The sequence below is a fragment of the Scyliorhinus torazame genome, chromosome 9, assembly GCF_047496885.1.
Source record: "Scyliorhinus torazame isolate Kashiwa2021f chromosome 9, sScyTor2.1, whole genome shotgun sequence".
Classification (NCBI taxonomy): domain Eukaryota; kingdom Metazoa; phylum Chordata; class Chondrichthyes; order Carcharhiniformes; family Scyliorhinidae; genus Scyliorhinus; species Scyliorhinus torazame.
Window position 1 is genome coordinate 187,873,834 of NC_092715.1, and position 20,400 is coordinate 187,894,233.

The 20,400-nt window shown below is 46.6% G+C and overlaps 1 protein-coding gene across 1 annotated transcript in view; it reads left to right on the top strand.

Annotated features, from left to right (window-relative positions):
• The first annotated feature begins 1,088 nt into the window (after nucleotides 1-1,088).
• The window catches only part of slc1a1 (solute carrier family 1 member 1), a 112,397-nt gene continuing 93,085 nt past the window's right edge, over nucleotides 1,089-20,400 (top strand). Inside the window, exon 1 of the mRNA XM_072516904.1 lies at nucleotides 1,089-1,599. Within this exon, the coding sequence (XP_072373005.1) occupies nucleotides 1,479-1,599 (121 nt within the window). The 5' untranslated portion in view covers nucleotides 1,089-1,478. The remainder of the gene's footprint in view (nucleotides 1,600-20,400) is intronic.

The window sequence follows — 20,400 nt, forward strand, 5'->3', positions numbered from 1 at the left end:
ATTGTGAAGACCAGACCCCAGCAGTGGCTAGGATACTGGACCAAAACCCCAATATTTTAGTTTATTTTAAGCCTGTACGGAAAGAATGATTCAGTCCAGGAGTGATTACATGACAAAAAGGGCTTGAAAACAAAGCTTTACTATGAACACAATATTAAAACTTTTAACTTGGCTGTTAAAATTAGAATGTTTAGCTGAAGCAGCAGTTAGTTTGTGATCCGTTTGAATATTTCAATGACTTACCCAACGCCTTCACCTCACCTGCAAACCCACCCGACTGAAACCTAAAAGTGGGTGGGATGATATTGGGGTCCCAACCCTATGTCACTTCTAAGGCATTTAATTCTCCGCACATACCACATCTGCCTTCCCTTGCTTGTTAAAATTCACCCTGGCTTCTCTATTGTCCTAACTTGGTTGTTGATTTGTGTGCTATTGGAAATGTACATCACTCCGTGCCATTATTACTTCAGCTACATTTGGTCTATATTCCCACCACCCAGACTGAGAGCTGTTTACAAATGTCCAGCTGAAGCAAATAAGTGTAATTGACAGGCAACTTTCTGGCTCAGAACGGTTCACTTTCTGGTAAAAAAACAAATACTTCAGTGTTGAAATCTTTTGATTTTTACTTCTGATGAACGAACTGCTTCTCAACGTTGGACCATTTTCTGATGCTCGCAATTGTGACAGATGGCCAATTCTCACTTGAGTCTAGACACTTTAAAAATGTAATTGATTCCTGCTTTGAAACCTTTTCACATTTAAAAGAAAGTAAAATATTCAGAAACAGCAGTTCTGTCAGAAAGCTTTTCTTCATGTTGAGTGAATCAATTATTGATACATCACATCCCCACATGTAAACAGGTTCTGATGATTTAATTAGGCTTTTATCTTCAGTAGATGGACAGGATTCCGAAATTTAAATTAATTTGGATTGAAATGTGTCTTAAATGTGTAACCCTCTTCAGTGACTCTGCTGCATGTAATTAATTTAGGCTTGAGGTCAATTCACTGTTTTTAATCATAAATATCACACATGCTCCCAATGTTGACAGTTCTTCAAACATATCACATGGGTATCGAAAGCAAGCGGAGACAACATTTTCCTTTTCAAAAGGCCCGTTTTACATTCAATATAAAGCATTTATTTTGATATTTATAATGAAAAGGACCTCGAGAATGGATCAAGCTAATGGCTTGACTCTACTAGCCGAAGGTGCAGAATCCGTGGCTAAAATGATGGGCAAGTCATTTAAAAAAGCGTGTTCAATGTTTTAAATGTAGCCATTGTTCGGTTCCTCTCACTGCATTCAGAGGGGGCGGTACTTAGTTACAACTGAGTGCATGAAGTGGCTGGATTCTGGATTTGTCTGCAGTGACGGAGTACAGTGCAGTCGAGTGAAGAAGCTCAGCAGTATTTGACACCGACTCTGTCTTTTTACTCTGTAAGCGTGTGTCTCTGCGTGTGTTTGCAAATGCCTGTGTTTCCTCTGGGTTTCGACCGTCAACCAGGCAGGGGGAAGAGAATCCTAAATATAAAATCCATCCTGAAGAAGAACTGGTTGCTCCTGGCCACAATTGCCGCTGTAATCACAGGTAAGAATTCAATCTGTAAATTCCTGAATCCTTTTGTTTTTATACGATGGTCATTCCATTGTAAAATAACAGATTCGTTCTGGTAATTACTAGTGATAGTAGTTTCTAGAATTATGCATACAATTGAATCATATGCTAGATCTTGTCAGTTTAAATATCTCTGCGTCTATATTAACACCCTTCTAGCACACCTGCTTTTGATTTGCATGCTTAAACTGTAGGCTTTGACAAAGTATACAGAATTCCATTATCTTAGTCTATTTTAGACCTGCATAGTAACAAATGCCTGAAAGCAATTTCTTATCATGGAACATGTCTCACTGGATTAAAGTACCCTACACAAGCCTGTAAATATAAGAGTTGCGAGATCAAAAAAAAGCTCCTATTAGTTAATGCACATTGATTTGGATTGAAATGTGTCTTAAATGTGTAACCCACTTCAGTGACTCTGCTGCATGTAATTAATTTTATTTTATTTCCCCCACACTATTTTATTGGGTTACTTACTATTGCCAAAAAGTGAGTAACCTTCTCTCGGGCTGATGCCTTGGTACTCCAGATTAGCACGAGTGTTATGAATTAAGATGTTGTCTCACCAACATGTATAATGCAGACACGGTAGTGGAGACTGTGGAATCATTTAAGAAATTGTTGGGATTTGTTGTGGAGAAATGTACTTCGAGATAAATGAGTTAAGATGGGCTGGATGGTCTGTTTTATCAGTACCTTTCGTGTGATATGACAGTATACCTACATTGTCAGTTTATTGGGAGAATAAATTTTACCTTTACTGAGTGTTTCCAGAGAGTATACAAAGCCCCATTTGACTTCAAGAGCTTGCTTGCCCCAAGCGATTAATAAACGCCTGAAGAGAGAATACAATTAATAACTGAAATATCCATCAACTAAAATGGCATATTATTCCCTAATAAAATATTCCATAATAAACTACTAATGCAAAAAAACAACAACAGTGGATCTAGAAACCTGGAATAAAAACAAAAGATACTGGAAATACATAGCAGATCTGACTGCATCTGTATAGCAAGAAACAGAGTTAACATTTCAGGTCAGTGACCTCTCATCTGATGAAAGGTCATTGACATGTAAAACAACTTTTGGATTTGCTTTTAAAGATATATCATTTAAAACTCCATCTGTAAATTAAATTGAAATTAACTAAAAAAAATTGGAAAGATTTCAAGTATTGCAATTTCCTCCCTAGACGTTGCACATGACATTTGCAAACTTTGTACATTAGGATTTTTCGTGCGATGTGATTCTGCAAAAATGATTTGGAAGGGTTGATGTTTTGCACAATGCCCCTTCTCTGTTAAGCCAGTAATTTTCTCCCCAAGTGGCCCTATCGTCGTTCATTATTTACCTCAACCATCCACTTTCAACGGATTCTTTCTACCAACTACATCTGTTGATGTCTGTCATTCTGTAGCCTATGTTTTCCATGTGTAGATTATCACCAGTATCTCTCTAAACTGTGTAGCTGAACTCAGTCATTGTGTGAGCAACACGACGAGCCAAGGCTGAGAGGAATGTAAGATTTGTTACAGTGCATTGATCTCAGTTCTTCTCCACTCTTGGTGTTGTTTACATAAAGTTAAATTACTGCCAAGGTTAAGCTTTAATCAGCATTAACCCAGTATTCTAATATTGGCATATTACCACCGTGAACTTCCCTTTTAAAATCAGTGTCCGAAACCATCTCAGAGCCAGATTCACATTCTGCCCGTGCTTTACCTCACCAAAGCCGAATGCATGTCTTCTAGCTTTCAGTGCCTGTGCCGAGCTGAAGCGAATGGCACCTACTGGACATTCATTATGTGCAGTTACTTTCTGGCTTCTGGGGGAAATTGGAGGTACAACACACTGCCGTTCCAGGTGTAAGAGTAGAGGAAGTTTCCCTACATATGATATAATTGCAAAAATGAGACTTGGAGCAATAGAATTGATGAGTTGTGATAATATGCGTTTCCACAAAGAGAATGGGGTATCATGTTTGATAAATTATGAGTTCTTTAAAGACGTAACACAGGGTGGATAAAATTGTGGATAAAGTGTATGTCATGCATTTGGATTTCCCAAAAACATTTTTACTGTGTCCCTGTGTTATGTAAATTAGCAGTCTGTGGAGATTGTAACATTTAAAGCACAGGATGTTCCAACACTTGTTACATTTGTTCCTGCCTAGTAACCTAGTGTGTGAATTGCAATAGGTCAGTATTCAGTGTGGCAAGTATTTAGGAAAACTAATAGAGTGTTGAATTGAACATTACGGTAGAGAGGTTTTGCTTCAGTTATACAGGGCATTGGTGAGATCACCTCTGGAATACTGTGTACAATAGTATTCCCAAATGGACTGGAAGCAATTCAGGGAAGGCTTACTGGACTAACACCTGGAATGAGGAAAGGTTAGACAGACTAGGCTTTTATCCTCTGGAGTTCGGAAGAGTGAGGTGATTTGATTGAAACATATAAGATCCTGAGGGGTCTTGACAGGGTGGATGTGGAGAGGATGTTTCTGTTTGAGGAAGAATCTAGAACTAAAGGTCACGTTTTGAAAATAAGAGGTCACCCATTTAAGACAGATGAGGATACATTTTTTATTCTCTCAGGGACATGAGTCTTTGGAACTCTCTTCCTCAAAAGGCAGTGAAAGCAGAGTTTCACTGAATATTTTTAAGGCAGAGGTAGATAGATTCTTGATATGCAAAGGGGTGAAAGGTTATCGAGGGTAGGCAGGACTCTGGGATTGAGATTGCAATCAGATCAACCATGATCACATTGAATGGTGGAGTAGGTTCACGGGGCCGAGTGGCCTATTCCTGCTCATGGGCGACCCGGTAGCACAATGTTGCTTCACAGCGCCAGGGTCCCAGGTTCGATTCCCGACTTGGGTCACTGTCTGTGCAGAGTCTGCACGTTCTCTCTGTGTCTACGTGGGTTTCCTCCGGGTGCTCCGGTTTCCTCCCACAAGTCCGAAAGACGTGCTATTCGGTGAATTGGACATTCTGAATTCTCCCTCTGTGTACCCAAACAGGCGCCGGAATGTGGCAACTCGGGGATTTTCACAGTAACTTCATCGCAGTGTTAATGTAAACTTACTTGTGACAATAAAGATTATTATATTATGTTATTATTATAATTCATATCTTCGTATATAACAAGGGCAAAACCCTCTTGAGTGTTGTGACAGGACATTGGATAAATTCAAGGGTCAGTGAACAACGGTCAAGGGCAGCACGATGGCACAGTGGTTAGCATTGCTGCCTCACGGCGCTGAGGTCCCAGGTTCGATCCCGGCTCTGGATCACTATCCGTGTGGAGTTTGCACATTCTCCCTGTGTTTGTGTGGGTTTCGCCCCCACAACCCAAAGATGTGCAGGGTAGGTGGATTGGCCATGCTAAATTGCCGCTTAATTGGAAAAAATGAATTGGGCACTCTAAATTTATATTTTTCAAAAATTTTAGTGAATCAGTTTTAACAAAAAGCCAAGTATCCCAGGCAGGGAGAAGTCCAGAAAGGAAGTCCCTGGTAGAGGACAGACACAGGGGACAGAGTTATGCAAAATAAAAGTGAGGAGCAAAGAAATCGGGCCCAAACAACAAGTCAGAAGAACGCTGGTGTATGGAGTCAGTCTATGACTCCATACTGTGGGCTGTAGGGGAACAAGTACCTTTTTAGAGCAGTAATGTTCTGTTTGGCAGAGTCAAGGAGCTGAAGTTCTGCTTGGGAGCTGGTGCTTGAGTGCATACTCAGGAATTCAGGGGAACAGAATTTTGTTACACGAGATTGAAACCTGCCCTTATTATTGCTGCTGAGTTGGTGCGACATTTGGAGAGAACTCCAAAGCGAGATATTCAAAGACGAATACTGGAACCCCTTGTGAGAGAGATGGAGATTTAGTCAGACTGGTTGACTCACAGTATTTACTGATGCCCACATGGGTTATTGAGAAATCTGTGGACTTTGTCTTGGTTGCATCTATCATTTATTGTGAAGTGCGATGTTTTTGGCCACAGTTTGCCTGCTAATTTACATGTATCTGGTTTTTACCCTGAATGTGAAAGTATAAGATGCATATTGTAAATTGTTTTATCTTTCTGACCTTGCATAGTAAAGATTTTCTTTGTTCAAAATCTGCGGAATCTTGTGTCTTTATTCACTGAGCAAGTGTTTGAAACTTTAAACAAAATGTTATCGGTCCCTACCCGGATCTTACCAACAACTTTGGGGTCTAGTCTACTACATAAAAGGTTACTGCACAAATTAAGAGCTTATGGTGTTTGGGGTGATGTATTAGCATGGATTGAGTATTGACTCCCAACAGGAAAGGGAGAGCCGAGTTAAATAGGTCATTTTCAGGATGGCAAACTAACTTAATCCAGCACATCTCATAGAATCATGTCACAGCTCCAGGGTCCCAGGTTCGATTCCGGCTTGGGTCACTGTCTGTGCGGAGTCTGCACATCCTCCCCGTGTGTGCGTGGGTTTCCTCCGGGTGCTCCGGTTTCCTCCCACAGTCCAAAGATGTGCGGGTTAGGTGGATTGGCCATGCTAAATTGTCCATAGTGTCCAAAATTGCCCTTAGTGTTGGGTTGGGTTATTGGGTTATGGGGATAGGGTGGAGGTGTGGACCTTGGGTAGGGTGCTCTTTCCAAGAGCCGGTGCAGACTCGATGGGCCGAATGGCCTCCTTCTGCACTGTAAATTCTATGATTCATAGAATTTACAGTGCAGAAGGAGGCCATTCGGCCCATCGGGTCTGCACCAGCCCTTGGATAGAGCACCCTACTTGAGCCCATGCCTCTACCCTATCCCCGTAACCTTTTGGACACTAAGGGTCAGATTTAGCATGGTCAATCCACCTAACCTGCACATCTTTAGATTGTGGGAGGAAACCAGAGCACCCGGAGGAAACCCACGCAGACACGTGGAGAACGTGCAGACTCCACACAGTCACCCAAGACTGGATTTGAACCCGGGTCCCTGGAGCTGTGGGGCGGCAGTGCTTGCCACCGTGCCGCCTCTCAAATATATACGATCTACATTGATGATTTGGATGAAGTTATGGATGGTGTTGTCACCAGATTTACTGATGATACAAACATAAATGGCAAAGCCAGTTGTGGGAAGACACAATGGGCGCGAATTAACGGAAACGTTTCTAAGTGTGGGAGCAAGCAAGAATTGCCGGATGCTTCCTGACACCCAACCCAGTGAGACCGCCATCGGTATCTGACGTTAATTAGGGCCGATAGTGATGCCCCACGGGCTTCACATGGGAAATGACTGGCCCGCCAGCTGATTCTCCTTGACCGCACCCGGCAGTTCCTCGCTAACCAGGGGGCGCAGCTCTTAAACCAGTCCCGCAGAGCAAACCCCAGACAGCACGCATCCATGCCACCATGCAGATCAGCTCCACGATTAGGAGATGCTGACCTGGACGAAGTGTTGGTCGCGGTGAAGACCAGATGGAATACACTGTTCCCCTGAGGGGGTCAGAATGTCAGCCACAGGCTAGTCAGTGCCACCTGGGAAGCAGAGGCAGTGGCCATCAGCGCGGGGTGTGTCACCAGGACAACCGCGAGAAGCTTAACGACCTCCACCAGGCCGCACGGGTGGGTTAGCATCCGCCCCTTGGCACCAGCCCCACCTGCCACCGCACTCCCACCCCGGTGACTCCACTCCACCCGCGCCCCCCCCCCCCCCCCCCCACCAGCACAATATCGCGCTTGTGCCCCAGCACATGCTGGCACCCACCAACACACCCTGCCCATGCCCAGCAGCGGAGCCCATACCTGTCCCCCAACAGCTGCCCCTCTGTCCCAAGGTGATCCTAAGGGCACTGACCAGGAAGAGGGAGCACTGGAGGTCAAACCGGAGCTTTCATACAGGGAGATGACAGCGGTCACGAGCTCTCCTGCAGTCCAATGCACTACTCAATGACAGACGGCGTGGCCACATGTTCCTCATTGTAGCGGGTCTCTTCATCAGTCTTTGGCCTCCATACTGGCATCATTAACCAGGACCTCAGCAAGTACCCCTTATTCCCAAGAGCCAACGGGTCATCCTGGTCCCTCGAAGATGCCAGGGACCTCTGACTGCTCCAGGATGTTGCTGTTGTGCACACTCCCTGGGAAGTGTGCCATGTGCATAACCTTGATGTCGCACACAAGTTGAATGTTTCGGGAGTGGAACCACTTCCTGTCAATGAAGGATGCTCTTGGACACCCTGGGGCAGGGGCATCCTGGCGATGGCGGAGAATTCTGCTGGCCAGGCATTCTGATGGGCCTGGTCCAGGTCAAAGTTTATATAGTGAGCTGCCCAGGCAAACGGCATCCGTCACTTTATGGATGCACTTGTGGGCCTTTGGTTGAGGTATGCAGTTGGGATATGCTGCAAAGGTCCCTGCACCAGCCCTGGAACGAACCCGGGGTGTAAACGTTCAGGGCGGTGGTGACTTTGGCGGTCACCAAAAGTGGGTGTCCTCCTCTTCCACGTGGTGCCAAATCCGCAAGGACATGACAGGTGCCACACCGTCCCCCTGTTGAGGCGGAGCCCCTGTGGCACCTGCTGTCTGACATTTCCTCAAATTACCAGCAACACCTGTACACCTTGGGCCACCGCTGGTCTCCCCATCTGGGTCCCTCCCTGGCCTGCTGGACGGTCGGGTCCTCGGGTGTGGGGTGGGCCCCTGCACATGGGCTGCCGCCTCGAGCCTCTATCGAAGCTGCCGCCGCCACTGCGAGGGCAGCTGCTGTGGGGTCCACAATATCATCCATCATGCGATACCTGTAAGCAATTGGAGAGGGTGAGAGACCGACAAGCAGTTGTGGCTTCCACCCCTGTACTCTTGTGGCCACAAGCCTCCCACCCTTACATTCCCTGCCAGCTCTCAGGGTGCCATCTAATAAGCCAGTTGTGCTGGGGGACTCTGCCCTGCACATACCCCCAGCCACAGCAGGGTGACCCGGGCACTGGATCACAGACCCTGCATCCCAGACCCCTGCCGGGAACATTACCTGGACCAGGTGCAGGTTCCCTCCATATTCCACACACCCACCCTTTGGTCATGGGTTTGTCCCCAGTGCTGAGGCCCAGCTCTTCGGTGTTTGATTGTTGGCTGCTGCCTCTGTGGTATTGATGTCTCCAGTGTTCAGACAAAGTGTCCAGGCTTCACGGTCTGATTGAATGCTGAGCAATAATCTCACCTGCGACATTGGCATGTCGACTTGGGAGCTGTGAAGTGCTCACATAACTAACATTGCCAATTCCCTATTTGCAATAGCCGTCAGCTGTTCAAACAGAGGCCGCCACGGTCAGCTGGAGTTTAAGTGACCTGCAGCATATTACTATAGACAGGACTCTGTCCTGGGTGTTCAGGAGGACCAATAGGCAGCAGCTGGAGTTGCCCCTGGTATGGGTATACACGATCGGGGGGGGGGGGGGGGGGGGGGTGGATGTGGCATGTTGGACCCCCAGCGGTGAACTCCTCAACCCCTCCCCCAGCCGGGGGTGAGCCCCACCGATGGCGGCCGACTGCTCCTGACTGGGCCCGTCGACCCCTGGGGGCTCCCCCACCTGCCCCGGGCACTGAGGTAGCAGCTGATAGCCCGATTTCAAAGGATACCCGCGTCCTCTGATCGTCACAGCAGCCATTGCGTTAACATCATGTTTTAAAATAGGTGGGCTGAAGGGCGCCCACGTCACCGATTGCTGGGGAGCCAATTAGATTATTGGAGGCCGTTCGATATGGGATTCCTCCCGTTAATGGGATGGAGATTAATGGTGGTTATTGGTTTCTCATCACATTTCAACAGGATTCGGATCTCACCAACAGGAGCGGGGCGGTTAGATCGTTCCTGATTTCAGACTGTCCCAAGACCTAACCGGCTTGCGCATATTTGCGCCTGGCGTGATGTGGCAGTTAGATCGAGCCCAGAGTGTCTGCAAAGGGCCGTGGATAAGTTAACTGAGTGGGCAAGAATTTGTCAGCAGGAGTATAATGTGGGAAAATGTAAGGTTGTCCACTTTGGCAGGAAGAAAAGAAAAGCAGAATTTAATTAACATTGAGAGAGACTGCAGAATTCTAAGGCACAGAAGGATCTCAGTGTCCATGTACATAAATCACAAGAAGTTAGCAAGCAGGTACAACAAATAATCAAGAAGCAAATATCCTTTATTGCACGGGATATGAAGTATAAAAGTTAGACTGCTATTGTGCAGGACACTTGGGAGATCGCATGTAGAATATTGTTTCTAATTTTGGTCTCCTTACTTATGGAGCGGTAGGAACTTAGGAATCAGGAGCAGAAGTAGGCAATTCCGCCCTTCAGGCCTGCTCTGCGCCATTCAATCAGATCATGGCTGATCTCTTCCTGGTCTCAAAACTACCTCCCTACCTGTTCCCCACATCCGTTTAACACGTTTTTAAAATCAGAAACATATCTATCTCCTTCTTGAAACTATTTAATGACTCCGATTCCATCGCACTACGGGGCAGTGAGTACCACAAATTCACCACCCTCTGCGAGAAGTAGTTCCTCCTCATCTCAGTTCGAAATCCACCGCCTCTCAACCTATATCTGTGACCTCTCGTTCTAGATTGCCCCACAAGGGGGAACATTTAGTCTACATTTACTTTACAAATCCCTTTTAGTATTTTATATACCTCGATCAGATCCCCTCTCATCCTTCTAGACTCCTGCGAGTACAAGCCCAAACTGTTTAATTTTTACTCCTAGCTCAACCTTTTCATCCCCGGAATCAACCTGGTGAACCTTCTCTGAACTTTCTCCAATGCCACCACATCCTTCCTCAAATAAAAAGACCAAAACTGGGCGAAGTACTCCAGATGTGGTCTCACCAACACCATACACAGTTGCAACAACACTCCTCTACTTATATACTCCGGTCCTTTTGCAATAAACGCTAACATTCCATTTGCCTTTTTAATAAAATGCCAGACCTGCTGCGATTCATGAACAAAGGCACCCAGATCCTTCTGCGCAGACGCATTTTGAATCTGCTTTCTGTGTAGATAATAACTTGCCTTTCTATTTTTTCAGCCAAAATGGTTAACCTCACACTTATCTACATTAAACTCCATCTGACAAATTTTGGCCCAATCTCCTAGTCTATATATATCCATCTGTAAATTTCTTGGCCGGGATTCTCCGAGTCTCCGTGCCGCAATCGCGCTCGGCGCGGGGGCGGAGAATGGGGCGTCCGACCCGCGATTGGGTCCGACGCCTTCGCGCGATTCACCGGGGACCGGAGAATCGCTGTCAACCACGCACGGTCGACATAGCGCCGGTCGGGGGCCATTGAAAGAGGCCCCCGCGGCTATCCTCCGCTGGCAACTGGCCGAGTTCCCGCCGCCGTGGTTCACATATGGTTCCATCTGGCGGGCATTTGGAGTGGCGGCTGTGGACACAGTCCGCAGCCGCCCTGGTGGGGGGCAGGGATATCCGTCACCGGGGGGGGTACTCCAGGTTGGCCAGGCTCACAATCGGGAGCTACCGATCGACGGGTGCGCGTGATCTTGGGGGGGGGGGCCTATATTTTTGGGGCTGGTCCGCTGTGTGGGTTCGCCATATTGCGTGGGGCCGCGAATGCAGGGTCCCGCCGCCGTGGTTCACATATGGTTCCATCCCGGCGGGACCTTGCTTAGCGGCCGTCCAGTGGGATCCTCGGGGGGACGTGGGGGGATCCGGCCCCGGGGGGTGAGGGGGGGGGGCCCTCACGGTGGCCTGGCCTGCGATTGGGGCCCACCGATCAGCGGGCGAGCCTGTGCCGTGGGGGCACTCTTTCCCTCTGCACCGGCCTCTGTAAGGCTCCGCCATGGCTGGTGCGGTGAAGAAACCCCCTGCACATGCGCAGGAAACATGGCAGCGGTTCTGCGCATGCGGCAGGAGACGCTGGTAGTCCTGCGCATGCGCCAGCTCGCGCCGGCGGCCCTTCGGCGCCCGTTGGTGCGGCGCCAACCCCTCCAGCGCCGGCCTAGCCCCCGGAAGTGCGGAGGATTCCGCAACTTCCGTGCAGCCCGACGCCGGAGTGTTTTGCGCCGCTCTTGCCGCCGGTACGGGCCGCCCCGCCAATTGCGGGAGAATCCCGTTCCTTATGTGCTTAAAAGGAACTTTGTGTGTTAATGAGACCCTTGTGGATTAAGATGTACTCTGTAATCTGTATTAATCTTAAAATCTGTGTGTATTGTTAAAGAAAGGGAGGAGTAAAGGGTGTTGCATAATAATTCAACCTTTTATGTTTAATAAATGTTTTTCTTTGTTAAAATTAATTAGTGGTACCGTGAGTCTCTTTCTCCATGTTTTATTAAACAAAGGTAAAATTCCCCAAGGCCTTTTTCAGATCAGTAGAAAAATTGAGCATGGTGTTTGCGTGTGTGGCGGGTGGGGTGGGGGGGTGGGAAGAACCCAAGGATCCCCCAAAAGGTCCTGCAAGAATGAGAAACATGGGGGAGGGGGGGGGGGGGGTGGGGGGGCTAGGGGGCGAGCCCTCTCAAACCTGCAATATTACCACTGGACAGCAACAGCAGAAAGAGTAAAGTGATGGATAAAGGAACCGGAGGCCGAATGGGTGAGAATGGAGGAGGGCTCCTGCACGGGGACATCCCTCCGGGCTTGCCCACTGCAGTGCTCCCATCTCCACCGACCAGACACTAAATGAGCCCGTTGATGATAGCCACACTCCGGTCGTGGAATCAACTATGACAGCACTTTGGTCGAACCGAGATGCCCATTGAGGCTCCCTGCTACAACACAGGTTCGTGCCAGCTGAAATGGACGGCACCATCAAAATTTGGAGACAGGTCAGGGGGACATTCACAGTTAGGGACTTCTACACAGACAACAGACTGACAATGCTAGAGGAACTGTGGGCGGCGTGTTGGCACAATGGCTAGCACTGCTGCATCACAATGCTGACTATCGGGGTTTGATCCCGGCCCGTGTCACTGTCTGTGTGGAGTTTGCACATTCTCCCGTGTCTGCATGGATCTCACCCCCACAACTCAAAGATATGCAGGGTAGGTGGATTGGCCACGCTATATTGCCCCTTAATTGGAAAAAAAAATGAATTGGGCACTCTAAATTAAAAAAAACACCAGAGGAATTGACAGAGAAGTTCCAACTGACTAGGTGAAACGAATCAAGCTATATGCAAGTTAAAAACTTCCTTCATCGGGAAACAAAGTCATACCCATGGCCGCCGCAACAATTGCTATTAGAGGACCTATTGGATGTGGATATCCTAGGGAGGGGAAACTGGGAGGACAATTGTGGGCGACTCATGGGAAAGGCACACTCTCCACTGGACATGACAAGGGAAAAATGGGAGGACGACCTAGGTTTCAAAATTGGGTGGGGACTCTGGAGCGAAGCACTGCACAGAGTCAACTCCACCTCCACTTGCACGCACAAAGCCTAATGCAGCTGAAAGTGGGACACAGCGCACACTTAACCAGAACCCATATAAGTAGGTTATTCCCAGAATTAGAAGACAAATGTGAACAGCGCCAAGATGGCTCGGCCAACCATGACTATATATTCTGGTCATGCCTCAGACCTGTAGGGTTCTGGACAGCCTTCTTCGAAGCAATGTCCAAAGTTGTGGGTTTGAGAGTGGAGCTATGCCTGAAAGTGGCAGTCTTCGAGATATCAGAGCAGCCAGAACTCTTTATGGGAAGAAGGACCGACGCCCTAGTCCTTGCCTCCTTAATCGTCTGCCGGAGAATCTGGCTCGGCTAGCGATTGGCATCACCACCCAAAGCTGCGGACTGTCTGTCCGACTAAACGAGAAAATCAAATTCCCCATCCGAGGGTCGGAAGAGGCTTCTACAAAACGTGGGAGCCATTCACCAATTTATTCCAAAATCTGTTTGTAGCCAACAGCCAATAAGCCAAAGGGAAGGGAATCCACAGAAGAACCACAAACACAAACAAAAAGAGGACGGGGGGGGGGGGAAGGAAGGAGGGAGGGAGGGAACGAAGAGGCACAGAACCCAACCGTACCTAACACGAAACAGCATAAGTAGCACCACACTACCCCAACAGATCCAGGTTAGAAGATCCAACAAACAAAGAAGACACGCCAGATAACAAGACATGGAGGGGGATCGGGAGAAAGGTGGGAGTTCCGATCAGGAGGCCAAGTCAAAGCTAGGCACTTGCAGGGATATATAAATTGTAACCGATGTATATAATGAATGGTAACTGATGTATTTAGATTCTGCGTATGTTCACTTTCATCTTTGTTTTGTATAAAAAGAAAACCCTATTAAAAACATTTTAAATAAAGGTAAAAGTTAACTTTGAGCCAGGATTTCTTTCTGTGATATACCTGTCCAGTTATAATACAAACTGGATCATAACAATGATTTAAATCCCTCCACCATATAACCACAGCTTCTGCTTCAACACATCACCATGACTTGTTAAAAAATGTCTCCTTAAAAACCAGCCAAAATTCCACATTTCTGCCCAAACCCTCATCAACTCCTGGGTCCCAGGTTTGATTCCCGGCTTGGGCCACTGTCGGTGCGGAGTCTGCACGTTCCCCCTGTGTCTGTGTGGGTTCCTCCGGGTGCTCCGGCTTCCTCCCACAAGTCCCAAAAGATGTGCTGTTAGGTAATTTGGACATTCTGAATTCTCCCTCTGTGTACCTGAACAGGCGCCAGAATGTGGCAACTAGGGGCTTTTCACAGTAACTTCATTGCCGTGTTAATGGAAGCCTACTTGTGACACTAATAAAGATTATTATCATTAATAACTCCCCCCCCCCCCCCCCCCCCTCAGGATTTGGTTGTTACCCTTTAGTTACTTTGAAACTATAGCCCCAGTACCCCTCAAATTTCAGCTAACCTACTATTCCCCATGCAGTTAGTCCTGCTGGCAAGACGTTTAGGTCCGTCAGCCATTCCTGAACCTCTTGATAGCAGTGGCAGACCCTTTGATCTTGTCTTTTTTATGATGATTCTTATTGCAAAATCATAAACACATTTCCTGAAGCCATCCTGCCAGATGGTTAGTGTTTATCACCTTTCAATCTCTAGTCTGTTACATGCCCTAGTCCAGACAGACTCATTTAGCGCTGAGGTTGTTTCCATAATCGCAAGCAATGAACTTAATTAAAGTGAGGTATCTCTGGCACCAAAGCTGATATGCATGTCCACGTTTCTCTTCTTCCTCGACCATTGTGAATGCAGTTTGTGTGTTGGCTGTTGTCTGCGGCCAGTTGTAACAATGGCCTCCTCAGCTTCTTAATTAGGTTATCTGATGGCAGCCATATTGGCTTCTTGAGATCAGCATTAACAGAGAAGAAAAAGAAATATCGATTTGTGCGGAAATCAGGTTTTGATTTTCTTCTGAAACATCTATTGGCTGAGAGTTGGAAGCTAAAGGTCGAGGAGCCAGATCTCGCAAATAAAGGTTGTACAGATGCTAATGATCAAGCGTGTACAACTATCAGGAAATATTGGATAGTCTGGGCCTTTTTCCTTGAGACTGTGAGTTGACCTGATAGTAGTCTTTAAAACTATGAAGCAACTTGATAGAGTACACATAGGGTAGATGTTTCCAACTGTCGGGTATTCCAAAAGTAAGGGGCATAAATACAAGTCAGGAAAAAATACAATAACAAAAAAAAACATGAGAAACTTCCTCACTAGCTGGAGATCGTTTAGAATGTGGAACTTGCTATCACATGGAGTGGTTGAGGCGAATACCAGATGAATTTAAGGGGAAGTTAGATTAACAGATGAGGGAGAAAAGAACGGAAGGGGTCCTTGGCAGGGTGAAATCAAGTAAGGTAAGAGGAAGCTCATCTGGATCATAAACTGGGCTGAACTGTTTGTTTCTGTGCTGTACATTCTATGTAATTCTGTGTAAAATGCTAGCCAATCCACAAAAGGAACAAGGTATGTTTCTTCTTTTAGCATTGTTTGAGGAAATGAGCTTGCATTAAATGCGTGGAATTTGTTTTAGCTGTTACACTTGTCTAGTTCCTTGCTATCTGTGAAAAGAAATAGCTTAATGTTTCATACCTGGCCTAGTTTAATCCAGCAAGTATATCAGTGAAAAAATTGGAGAAATGTGCCACATCCACTGGCTGGCTGGCCAACAGATAAGATCAACCCAGTTTCTTCAAGGCATGTCAAACTAAAACTGAGGGCAAGAAGAGCATCCAGGGTCAAACATCTTCCGAAAAATACAGAGCTAATTTGATGACATTGCAATGCCAGTGCAATGCCTCTTCTGCCAGAATTAAGGATGCACTGAGAATTAATGAAATCAAATCCAAGGGAAGAGGCATCGAAATGTCCCTAATGCAAAAATCAAACTAAAATCCAAGATTCAGACTGAAAATTAGAGCTAAATTTCACCTTATTTTTGCCACTGCTGCAGGGATCTGGCATGGCAATTTTGTCAGCTATCATCATCTGTTCTTAAGAAATGGCCTGAAAACATCTACCCACTTTTGTTTTGATTTGTCTGTTGGATCTGGACATCACTGACAAGGCCGGCATTTATTGTCCTATCCTTAATTGACCTTGAATTGATTGGCTTTCTTGGTTATTTCAGAGTCAACCAAATTGCCGTGGTTCTGTCATCTGCAGTAAGTATAGCCGATTTCCTTCCCTAAACGGCATAAGTGAACTCGATGGGTATTTACAACAATCAATGATAATTTCATGGTTATCAGATTCTATTAATTGAATTTTTATTTCACAAGTAGCCATGGTGGAATTTGAACCTGTGAAGAACATTAGCAGGCCTCTGGATTACGAGTCCAGTGACATTATCACTCTGTCACTGACAACCATAACCATCTTCCTTTGTGCTGTGCATGACTGCAGATAGTGAAGAGTTTTCCAATGATTTTCATTGACTTCAATTTGGCTAGGGCTCCTTGATTCCACACAGCCAAACACTGCCTTGATGTCAACGGCAGTGACCTCACCTCAGCTCAGGAATTCCAGCTCCTTTGTCCATATTTGGACTATGGCTGTGATGAGGTCTGAAGAATCATAGAATTTACAGTGCAGAAGGAGGCCATTCGGCCCATCGAATCTGCACCAGCTCTTGGAAAGGGCACCCTACACAAGCCCACACCTCCACCCTATCCCCATAACCCAGTAACCCCCCTCCCCCACCCCCCAACACTAAGGGCAATTTTGGACACTAAGGGCAATTTATCACGGCCAATCTACATAACCTGCACATCTTTGGACTGTGGGAGGAAACTGGAGCACCCGGAGGAAACTCACGCACACACGGGGAGAACGTGCACACTCCGCACAGGCAGTGACCCAAGCTGGGAATCGAACCTGGGACCCTGGAGCTGTGAAGCAATTGTGCTAACCACTATGCTACCGTGAAGCCAACCGGTCCTGTTGGAAACCAAACAAAATGTCAGTGAGTGGGTTATTGGTGCGTGAATACTGCTTGGTAGCACTGTTAATAGTGCATTTAATCACTTTGAGAGTAGACTGATGAGGTGACAATTCGATCAATTGGATTTGTCCTGCTTGGTTTGGACAGGATATACCTGGCCAATTTTCCACCTTGTCAGGGTCCTGGAGCACATATTTTCAGCAGGACAGCTAGGATGAGTTTGGGCCCATAGCCTTTGCTGTATCTATTGCACAGTTGTTTCTTGGTAACAGGTAGAGTTACTGAAGACTGGTATCTGTGATGGTAGGATTCTCAGGAGGAGGCCCAGATGGGAACCAACTTAGCACCTCTGACTAAAGATGTTTATAAAAGCTTCAGCTTTGTCTTCTGTGTTCACTTGCTGAACTCAGCCATCATTCAGGATGGAATGTGTCAGGACTGCAGAACTTTGATTTGATCTATTGCTTATATGAGTGTTTCTCTCTTGTGCATGCTGCTGTGATTGTTTAGCATACACAAAGTCCTGAGCTGTACCTTCAACAGGCTGGTACTTCATTTTTGGGTATGCCCTGTGCTGTCCTCCCACATTATGGGCGTGATTCTTCGGCTGCGCCCGCCCGGTGACAGGAAATTTGCACCCGAGGTCAATGGATCTTTACATGGTCACCATCCCACCCGTGGCGATCTTGCGGTGGGCGGGTAGAAGCATCCAGCCCTATATATTACCTTCATTGGTCAATTAACTTAGTGCGATTGATAGAGTGAGGGATATGATGGGCCATGAGATTATAGATTGTACTCAAATAAAATTCCAATTCTGCTGTTGCTGATGCTCACAGCACCTCCTGGATGCCCAGTTGTAAGCTGCTAGACCTGTTCTCAATTTATCCCATTTAAGCACTGTCATACAACCTCACAATATGATGGAGGGTATCCTCTGTGTGAAGACAGACTTTGTCACCATAAGGACTGTGTGGTGTTTACTCTTAACAATATAGTCATAGATAGATGCATCTACAGCAGTTAGGTTGCTGAGGGCAAGGTCAAGAAAAATGTTTTCATTGTGTTGATTCTCTCACCACAAGCCACATGCCCAGTGTGTCAGATATGTCCTTCAGGATTCAACCAGCTTAATCAGTAATGATGCTATCAAGCCGTGATTGGTGATGGATAGTGAAGTCTCCATCAAGACTGCATTATGTGCCTTTTCTAGTCTCAATGCTTCTTCCAGATGGTGTTCAGCATGGAATAGTATTGATTCATCGGTTGAGGGAGTGGTAGATGGTACTCAGCAGGAGGTTTCTTTGCCCATTCTTAACCTGATGCTATGAGACATTATGGGTTCCAGAGAAGTGAACGCTGAGGACTGCCAATGTGACTCGCTGCCCACTATATACCATTGCGCAGGTCTGTACTGCGAATGAGACAGGACATACTCAGGAATTGTGATGGGGAAGTCTGGGACATATTGCCTATGTTTCAATGAATGTGACTATGTCAAGCTATTGCTTGACTGATAGCTTCTGATAGCTTCATGGTCATTATTAATAAGACAAACCAAGCTATTGCTTGACTAGTGCGTGTGAAATGCTCCCAATGTTTATACAAGTTATATACAGGATGTTAGGAAAGAGGACTTTGCTATATAGAATTGGTAGGGTCCAGCTATTTTTTAAACCATCTGATAGCTTCATGGTCATTATTAATAAGACAAACCAAGTATTGCACACGGGCAGTGACCCAGGGCCGGGATTCGAACCCGGGTCCTCAGCGCCATAGTCCCAGTGCTAACCACTGCGCCACCATGTTGCACCAATAGTTACTCAGAAAATGTTAGAATCACAGAATACCTACAGTGCAGAAGGAGGCCATTCGGCCCATCGGGTCTGCACCGACCCTTTGAAGGAGCACCCTATCGAGGCCCACTCTCCCAATTGAATTTAAATACCTCAGTTGCTGTGCTGCTAACCTGCCCAAAATTATGCCTTGTTTAATGTTTAATCAAAGCCAGACAACCTTTTAAAAATTAAGCCTTAATCATAAAGTCCATTTTTTAAAAAATGCGAAAAAAATTTAAAAATCTATAAACATTTTTGCACGTTGTTTGGTTCAGTGACTGCTTTAGAGAATAGGTCGATATCTTAACTTCTGAGCTCCCCAGCATTGTATTGGGGTTGTTGTGTTGGGCATCCATTTTGGAGGTTCCCACGTAAGGTTTACACAGCAATTGCCCAGATGCACAAACTTCCCCTGGACAATTGCCCTGCACTGGGAACTATCCGAAAATGCCATTTGAATTGCAAATTTTGGATGTGTTGCACCAAGAGACTTTTTTTACATTTAGAGTACCCAATTGTTTTTTTTCCAATTAAGGGGCAATTTAGCATGGTCAGTCCACCTAACCTGCACATCTTTGGGCTGTGGGGTGAAACCCACGCAGACACAGGGAGAATGTGCAAACCCCACACGGACAGTGAACCAGGGCCGGGATTCGAACGGGTCCTCAGCGCTGTAGTACCAGTGCTAACCACTGCACCACCTTGCTGCCCGTGTTGCACAAATAGTTACTCAGAAAATGTTAGAATCATAGAATATCTACAGTGCAGAAGGAGGCCATTCGGACCATCGAGTCTGCACTGACCCTTTGAAGGGGCACCCTACCTAGGCCCACTCTTCCACGGGCAGCACGGTAGTATTGTGGATAGCACAATTGCTTCACAGCTCCAGGGTCCCAGGTTCGATTCCGGCTTGGGTCACTGTCTGTGTGGAGTCTGCACATCCTCCCCATGTGTGCATGGGTTTCTTCCGGGTGCTCTGGTTTTCTCCCACAGTCCAAAGATGTGCAGGTTAGGTGGATTGGCCATGATAAATTGCCCTTAGTGTCCAAAATTGCCCTTAATGTTGGGTGGGGTTACTGTGTTATGGGGATGGGTGTAGGTGTTGACCTTGGGTAGGGTGCTCTTTCCAAGAGCCGGTGCAGACTCGATGGGCCGAATGGCCTCCTTCTGCACTGTAAATTTTATGATAATCAAAATTCTATGAAACCCCACCTAATCTGCCCACTAAGGGCCAATTTTATCATTGCCATTCCACCTCACCTGCACATCCTTGCACTGTGGGAGGAAACTGGATCACCTGGAGGAAACCCATGCGGACACGGGAGAACGTGATGTGCAGACAGTCACCCAAAGCCATTATTGAACCTGGGTCCCTGGCGCTGTGAGACAGCAGTGTGTCGGCCTAGAAGTATTAAAGCAACTTCTAATTTCTAATTCTTGTTGTAGAAACTCAGAATGAAACCATATGGACCTCCTGCACCCTGACCCCTCAGGGGACTCTCCCCACCCCCTGACTGTACTCCCCCATGGGACT